This window comes from Anopheles aquasalis, chromosome 3, assembly GCF_943734665.1.
Source record: "Anopheles aquasalis chromosome 3, idAnoAquaMG_Q_19, whole genome shotgun sequence".
In the NCBI taxonomy this organism is placed as follows: Eukaryota; Metazoa; Arthropoda; class Insecta; order Diptera; family Culicidae; genus Anopheles; species Anopheles aquasalis.
This window is the reverse complement of record NC_064878.1, coordinates 57,363,549-57,371,048: the sequence shown is the minus strand read 5'-3', so window position 1 is coordinate 57,371,048 and position 7,500 is coordinate 57,363,549. Positions and strand designations below refer to the sequence as shown.

At 51.1% G+C, this 7,500-nt stretch overlaps 4 protein-coding genes across 8 annotated transcripts in view; 2 read left to right on the top strand and 2 right to left on the bottom strand.

Moving 5' to 3' along the window:
* LOC126574778 (kinesin-like protein KIF18A) overlaps window positions 1-2,007 on the top strand; it is a 4,965-nt gene extending 2,958 nt beyond the window's left edge. Inside the window, exons 3-5 of the mRNA XM_050235149.1 lie at window positions 99-1,164; window positions 1,246-1,362; window positions 1,501-2,007. Coding sequence (XP_050091106.1) covers window positions 99-1,164; window positions 1,246-1,362; window positions 1,501-1,754 — 1,437 coding nt within the window. The 3' untranslated portion in view covers window positions 1,755-2,007. The remainder of the gene's footprint in view (window positions 1-98; window positions 1,165-1,245; window positions 1,363-1,500) is intronic.
* A 133-nt stretch (window positions 2,008-2,140) lies between these two features.
* Window positions 2,141-3,641, bottom strand: LOC126574780 (cleavage stimulation factor subunit 1). The gene is made up of 2 exons (XM_050235152.1): window positions 3,516-3,641; window positions 2,141-3,450 (listed from the first exon to the last, which is right to left on the bottom strand). The coding sequence occupies exons 1-2, from the start codon at window positions 3,590-3,592 to the stop codon at window positions 2,244-2,246; spliced, it is 1,284 nt and encodes a 427-aa protein (XP_050091109.1). The 5' UTR covers window positions 3,593-3,641; the 3' UTR covers window positions 2,141-2,243.
* A 278-nt stretch (window positions 3,642-3,919) lies between these two features.
* On the top strand, window positions 3,920-5,257 carry LOC126574783 (28S ribosomal protein S35, mitochondrial). Its single transcript, XM_050235156.1, has 3 exons — window positions 3,920-4,150; window positions 4,217-4,301; window positions 4,373-5,257. Exons 1-3 carry the CDS (start codon window positions 4,024-4,026, stop codon window positions 5,178-5,180), a joined length of 1,020 nt encoding a protein of 339 aa, XP_050091113.1. The 5' UTR covers window positions 3,920-4,023; the 3' UTR covers window positions 5,181-5,257.
* A 1,596-nt stretch (window positions 5,258-6,853) lies between these two features.
* Window positions 6,854-7,500, bottom strand: part of LOC126578833 (putative uncharacterized protein DDB_G0291608) — a 140,337-nt gene continuing 139,690 nt past the window's right edge. For all 5 annotated transcript variants that reach the window (XM_050241771.1, XM_050241767.1, XM_050241772.1 and 2 more), the window contains one exon: window positions 6,854-7,500. This exon is cut by the window's right edge and continues 1,624 nt beyond it. The gene's annotated coding sequence lies outside the window, so the exon portion shown is untranslated.

The following is a 7,500-nucleotide window of genomic DNA, read 5'->3' as shown; positions in this document are numbered from 1 at the left end:
CATGCTGCTGGCATCCGTTTTTCAAAAGCGACCGTTACTGTGACGAAGGCCGTTAACAGAGTGTCCTTTTTTAATCTTTCTCTTTTTGCTTGTTACAGGATATCGCAAAAATGGATGCTTCGATCGATCGCTATGCAAAACAGATTGCCACTCAGCAGAGCGAAATGAAACGGTGGCTCGATCGCTACCGGCAGGCCATGCGTCAATTGAACAGCGTGCGCGATGAGGTAAAGCAATCGGAGATGGCCACGCTGCTGCAGAGCTACTTGGTGGGCAAAGAATCCGAAATCCAAGCAGCCAAGGCTGCCCTCAAGGCACAGCACATGGCCCAGTGCATCACGACGTACGGCGAGCAGAACAAACAGTGGCAAGCCATCATGCAGCTCGCCAGTGAGATTGTGCAGCAGAACTATCTGCTCCTGCGTGGAATCGATCGGTTAGACAATGTGACACTGGAAAAGATGCGCAAGCTGGTCAAGCTCAACCAGCGGCAGCGCGGAGTTACCTTCTTCGATGACGACAACCAGCAGGGAGACCTACTAAACACCAGCGGCAGTGACAACAGCATCGAGGACATTGCCAATCTGTCCGAGTGCTCCGAGGATGCCGTCGATCTTGCGACCCTTGAAGGTGCGGCCAATGGTACCTCGTACAAGCGAACGATACAACGACAGGGTGAGAGTGAATCGGAAACGGAACCACAGGAACCCGAAGAGGGCACCACATCGAAGGGAGGCCGACAGCAGGAAGAACAGGTTAACGTTTTCAAAAAACCCAAACACGTAAACCGTGCCCTGGTCTTCAAACCGATTACGGTGCCTTCGACTCGAACCACGGTCATGCGAAAGACACCGACCAAAGCGAAAGCGTTGGTCCAGCAGCAGCAGCGCATCAAGGTTCCGAAGCTGCTGGTAACCGAGGCTCCCGGCGGAATTCTGCGAAAGGGTGGACGTCTGCTCAAGAAGCAGCTACCATCGGTTGGTGACCGGGCAGGGGATGGTTCGGATACTTCGGAAGAGCTATTACCGATCGGAGGCGGGGGCGACGGTTGTGATAACCCGAATTCAACATTCTGCATAGACACTGCCAGTGGCAAAGAGACGGATTCCGTGTTTTCTAATGTGCTGGTTGAATCGAACGTCGATGCGGAAATACTGGACAAAGGTAAGGCAGATGATCGAAATGATCGAATGATTCGATCGAGCGATCCATGATTGACCACTGTTTCTACTTTAATTTTTCCAGTGTTACGCCGTGCGTCGATGAAGGGCAAGGTGACACTATCGGTCGCCAAGGAGAACCGCAAAAAGAGCCCAAAACGTATTGGCAAGAGTCCACGGCCGTTGAAAACGGTTGCACGAAGTGAGTCTCATTTGACCCTCTGCACGGTGCCAATGTTGGCCATCTGCACAGTGGCCGGCACGAAGCAAACGAAGCAAACGGAATCTGACGAAGACACTTTCGATCTCTCTTCCATTCCTTCCTCTATTACCAAAACAGCAAACTCTTCGGCCACTGCGGTCATCAACCGATACCGAATGATGAAGGGCAAGGATACGGCGGGCATCAAATCGTTGGCAGCAGCATCGACCAGCAGCAGTAGTGCCGCAACCACCGCCACAGCTCATGCTCTTCCAGTTGGTCCAAAAGTGGGACCGGTGGCACGATTGGGCGGTGCTAACGGTAATAACAACAATCTAGAGAATGATAACGACCGCAATCGGCACATCCGGCTAATGGGCATCAAAAAGTAAAGTCAGTTGGAACCGAGGCCAAAGTCAGGGTAATCGAACTGCATCCCTACCCCCCGAGAGAGAGAGAGAGAGTTCCGATACCGGTCATCGGCTGTACTAGAGGAAGTTGTTGAGAAAATGTATTTTGAACTATGAATGCTTTTACTATTATATATGTATATTCACGCAGCAACATTCATTTATCGGGTGGACGTAGAACGTTTTTATGCTCGAGACAGAATCTTATATAAAGGAAAACAAAAGAAGAAGCCGACGCGACCGGATCATAACCAGTGCGTAGAGGGGAGAAAACCGATAACGAAGAGACTGCGTTTGAATAACAAGTGTCTTCACATGTGAACTGCAATAAATTAGATACTCACGCCCGCGGAGACCGGAGAACGGAGTTCGATTAGAGAAAATTGGGACGCTTTATTGCAAAGAAGAAGAGTTGAATGATACGTAAAATACATCGACAACACGCCATCGCCGCCGCGCACACGACGGTTCCTAATGGGTGTTGGTTCTTCGTACCCAGAACCGTGCACGGTAATCCTCGGAGCAGCTCATGAAGGCGGACTGTGTCGGCGAGTGTACGATAAACCGAACCGGTCCATTGTGGCCTAGCGACATCAGGTGGCAGCGGGCAGCGTTGCGAGAGTTCCAGGCGCACAGTGAAGTGGTCGCTTCATCCGGAAACAGCACATAGTCCTCGGTGTGATTGAAGATGGCCTGCGTTTGATGTTCCTGCTTGCCCGTCGTTCCGGCACCGGTGTACGCAATCAGGCACCGGCTCGTGCTCAACTCCCACAGCTTCACCAGCGAATCCGTGCCCGAAGACAGCAGATACTTGCCGTTGCGCGTGAAATGAAGCGAACACACATCGGCACCATCGTGCGCCTGATAAAACGTATTGATGCACCGTCCACTCACACCATCCCACAGCTTAATCGTTCCATCCATACTGCCGGTGGCCAGAATCTTCGCATTCGGTGCATACTTGACGCACATGATCGCTCCCTTATGCTGCTGCGATGGAATGGCACCGACGAAACACTGGGCCGTGTGAACATCGTAGATCCGCAGCACATTATGATCCGTACCGACGGCCATGTAGTCACCGGTCGGATGGAACGCTAGGCAGCGTACCTGCGCACAATCGCCCAGCACCTTGTGGGCCTTTTTGATCGAAGGTTTCGAGATGTCGAACAGCTTCACGGTGCAATCGCGCGACGCCGACGCCAGGATGCGACCCTTCGGATGGAACTCCAGAAAGGACACCTCATCCGTGTGATCGTACAGCGTGCGGATGACCGGATGGGCATGCTGTTCCCGTCCCGTCTCCATATCATCCAGCGACGATTTGGCCAGCATCCGGTCGACATCCAGAATTTTGATGCTCGCATCAACACTGCCCGTGGCCACCAGCTGCCCATCGGCACTGAAACACCCGGCCCGGCAGGCCTGCTTGTGCGAGGTAACGTACGCCGTCTCGTACGAGGCCGGTTCGGGCGCTAGCGTGGAACCCTCGGTTTCGAACTCCAAATCGAGCCCACAGGGCAGATCGTCAAACAGATTGCTGTCCTTCGATTGGTCGATCTGCGTCGCCTGCTTGAAGATGTTCATCAACCGATCGCTCGGTGGACACGGTGGATCGGCCCGGACCACTTTCGTCAGTTCCACCGCAACGCCATGGTGCCCATCGTAGAACAGCTGGCTGGAAGTAACGGGGGAAGCCGCGACGGTTATTACACTCTTTATTACACGGTGCTCCTCGTTTACCTGATCATCATTCGGTAGAGCTGTTCACGGCATTTCAGAAGATCCTTATTTTCGGCCGGTTCCTGCTGGTCCTTCATTTTGTTGCCGTCGCCGTTATCCAGTTTCGCTGAAATTATGATGCCGAAACGAGCAGGCGGTGGTAAACAAACTCGTTTCGTTATGTTTTGGTTTTTCGTCAAGTTCCCCCCCGGGGGGGTTCGTTCCACACGGTACCACACGCAAAGTGCAGTTGAAGCCATCAAAACTAATTCCTGCAGGTAAAGGACGCAATTTCTAACCAAAACGATGGGAATATTTCGGAAAAACAGAGGAAAATCACCGATTAAAGGCTGCAGGATCACCGCACTTGACCAGTATAAACAGAACAGCATAATTATGCTGCACTGGCAATAAAATAAAAACAAAAAGCAAAAAATATCATAACACGATCTGCGCATGAGGTAAGACCGCCGTGCCGGTCCGAGAAAAGTGTGCTTTTTAGTGTAAACTCGGTAGGAAAATACATAAAATGGCCCTTCTGGTACGGTACACCAACCTGCCGCAGTGGTCACGGGCGGCACGGAAAACGCTCGGCTATCGGATGCAATCCACAGCACCGCGCTTGGAGGATCGTGGAGGTCTCGGTCAGGATGAAGGTTGGTAGCAGGCGAGGCTCTTGGCGCTCTCACTGACTAGTAATTCATTGGTTTTTCGGTTTTCAGAATTCCGTGTGTTAAACTTGAGGCAGGTGAAAAATCAACGTGCAGCCCGCCGAAAGGCAATCCGTCCAGATGTGCCACCACCACGGTTAGGTTTTTGACCTTTCGCATTTCGTTGAAGAACTTCCGATGACGCTCACTTCGCCCCCCTTCCCACAGGTCACAACAGATGGCAACGGATCAGGATTGGGGTGCGGTATGGCCTGGACCCCGTACCTTCCATCCTGCCACCGTTCCATTGCCCCTCCGGCAGGGTTACGCGACGAAGAAGAACCAGATGGCACCGGGCAAGTTTGCAAACGCGGAACTGATGAAGATTCCCAACTTTCTGCACCTCACACCACCGATCATTAAGCGGCAGTGTGAAGCGTTGAAACAGTTCTGTAACCCCTGGCCGAAGGGGCTCGAGACGGAGGAGCAGATGCAGAGACACTTTCCGTTGACCAGCATTACGGCCGATTACTGTCACGCACTGCCCACGATCCGCAATCCGCTGTCACGGATCGTCACGGTGCAGCTACAGCTCGGTGCCCTGCAGCTTGATCGTCACGCGAAGGATAAGTTGCTGCGATTGGTCGGTGAACGGTACGATGCCGAGAGTGATGTGCTGACGATCGTTACCGATCGGTGCCCGTTGAAGAAGCAAAACTACGATTATGCGATCTATCTGCTGACGGCGCTGTATCACGAGTCGAACGTAGTGGAACCGTGGGAAGCGACCAAGAGTGAAGCGGACATGGAGTACTATGATTTCGAGCGGAATTGCAGCAAAAAGAATGCCGAGGCGACGCTGAACTGGGGTAAGAAGGAGGGGGATGCGGGTTGGGCGGCCTGTCCGGGCGAGTTTGCCGATGCCGTGGCGAGGCTCTTTAACGACGGAGAAAACGGTTACAATTTGGACAAGTACAAGGAGCAATCGTTGGCCCTGTTGGGATTGGTGGCGCCTGCGGCCCCTGTATCGCAGTAGCATTTGTGTTCGTAGTGGATAGAGCAGAAGGTCGCTAGAAATGTTTAATAAAAGCCCTCCGACCGAGGGATGGAACCGACAAATTGTACACATTTTTTTATGTGTCCTCGCCTGCTTCACACTTGGAAGGTTCTTGGTTAGATTTCTGGTGGAAACACTCGCAAGTATTTTCCCCCCATCTAGTAATCTTCTAATTAATATTTTGTTTTTTTTTTAAAGAAAGATCTCGCTTGCTTTAGTTTTTTTGCGTAGTTTTCGGATTATTTGTGTCATAAATTTGCAAAATCCGTCACTGCATTCAACATTCTGCCCTAAATCTGTCTCGCTTCACTTTCTCTTCCATGAATTAAATAATGAGATGGGCGATTCAAAGAACTATGACCCAGTACAAGGACTGTCAATCTTAGAACATGAAAGGCTCTATTGTATTTCCTTGACATGTATAGCGGAACGAACTACTGCAGCGTTGCAGTGAGCAGCAAGCCCACAGATGAACAGATAAAACTCGCGATTCGAGATCAACTTAAGCCTAGTAGGGCTTGCGATCTGATCGTTTCAAGATCCTCACATCTGTTTTGCTGGTTTGATCTTCCAAGACATTCAACAGTATGGATCACGTGTTTCCGCTAATGATGGTCACCGTTAGTTTTGTGTCGCTTGTGCTCGGTAAGGTGGTACACCAACCATCGTTAGGAAGTGCAGGACCGAGTGCATCAACAATCGCTCCGATCAACGATCGTCAACTCGGCAGCCAGGAAACGCTGGACTATCTGCCTGATCGTGGTAGTGAATCGGACCTTCCGTACGAGATGGTTGCTCATTCAAATTTCAACAACCGTTTGCTGATTAATCGGACGATCCCGGGGTCGCGGGATACGATTATGGATAATGCCACGAAACGTCGTACACGCCACACTCCCGGTGGTTCGCATGCGTCTCCTTCTGCAGGACCTTCACGCTACTACGATAGTTACGGTGAGTGGCATGGGGGCGTGTCTGGTGTCGATCAGTGGCCCCATCTGCATCCGCATTACGAGGGACACTATCATCAGCATCATCAGCATCACGGTACGATTGATAGCGGTTGGCCATGGAAACCGTCTACTAATTTGGGCGGTACGATTGATTGCAACGGCAGCCTACTGAGTCTGCAGCTCACCCTGCTGCAACCATTGATGCTACTCGGAACGCTCTCCTTCGTCGTATGTCTCGTTAATGCGCTGCTAGGGTTGCTGGATAAGGTGAAGCTCCCCTCGTTACGCTCTCGAGATGAACAACCTGATGGACTCGGGATGGCAGGAAGCCCCGAGGGACCGAACGAGCTGTTGCTTGGCCATCTTTACCAGATTTTCGGTGGAACGAATGGTGGCGTTCTGGCGGAACAACATATCCCCCCCATGGGTAATGGCACCGATCACGGGAGGCTGTGATTTGCTGTTGTTCGGCAGTCGGGCAATCGAAATAAGCGGTGTAGCGTTTATTAGTGCGCATGCTTTTTTTTCTTGTTAAACAACGTTATTATCCGATTTTCAATTCCATAAATTACATAAGCCTTCCTTTTTGTTTCAATCGAATTGCGACGAATATCACTAAAAGAAAGAAAAAAAGACGCAAACCGCGCTTCATTTAGAAAAAACACGACAAACAACGATAAAACCGTAACACCGAGATCATTTAATGATGTTTTAAAACATTTATTGTATCTTACTTCTGCTGTTTAGTTTAGGTTCTTTCCACTTTCCTCTCGCCCCCCGGGGGGTTCTGCCGGGAGTCCGACACGTTTATAATGCTTATATGGTTTACTCTCAACATACAGGTATTTCATCTAATCCTAGGGACAGAAAATGGATGTGTGACTCTGTGTGTTTGTGTGTGTGATCGGATTTGCTGTTGCCCCTTTGCCTAGGCTTACGGCAAACAGCTTGCTTTCACCCGGCACAGAGGATTATGCATCACCTCAACATCTAGACCGACCGCTGGATGATGGGGTGCGACGGGGTTGCGACACCACTGGTACCACCATATGCGCCTCTCATTGGGTGCCAGTGTGTCTGTGCGGCAACGGTTCTTTCATCTTCTCCTATCTCCTCCCTATCTATCTTACACTCACGTCCTCGCCACCCTTGTCCGGAGGGACCCCGGACGTTTCTGGGAGTTGAAAACACAACAACAGCGCATACGCATGCAGTTCATGGATTTTGAATTCGCTCAAAGCTAAACCCCGTCGTCCTTTCGTTCTAAATACACCGACCGAGTCTATACCTTCCGCTTCCGGGGGTTACAATTCATTCGACATTCTGTCTGCAGTGTTCGCTCCTCA

Bases quoted from the DNA above. Each gene is read 5' to 3' on its own strand.
- LOC126574783 (XM_050235156.1), top strand. From the start codon at position 4,024: ATGGCCCTTCTGGTACGGTACACCAACCTGCCGCAGTGGTCACGGGCG. The intron at 4,151-4,216 runs GTTGGTAGCAGG...TTCGGTTTTCAG, and splicing joins AGGTCTCGGTCAGGATGAAG to AATTCCGTGTGTTAAACTTG. The intron at 4,302-4,372 runs GTTAGGTTTTTG...CCCTTCCCACAG, and splicing joins CCAGATGTGCCACCACCACG to GTCACAACAGATGGCAACGG.
- LOC126574780 (XM_050235152.1), bottom strand. From the start codon at position 3,592: ATGAAGGACCAGCAGGAACCGGCCGAAAATAAGGATCTTCTGAAATGC. The intron at 3,451-3,515 runs GTAAACGAGGAG...CGTTACTTCCAG, and splicing joins CTCTACCGAATGATGATCAG to CCAGCTGTTCTACGATGGGC.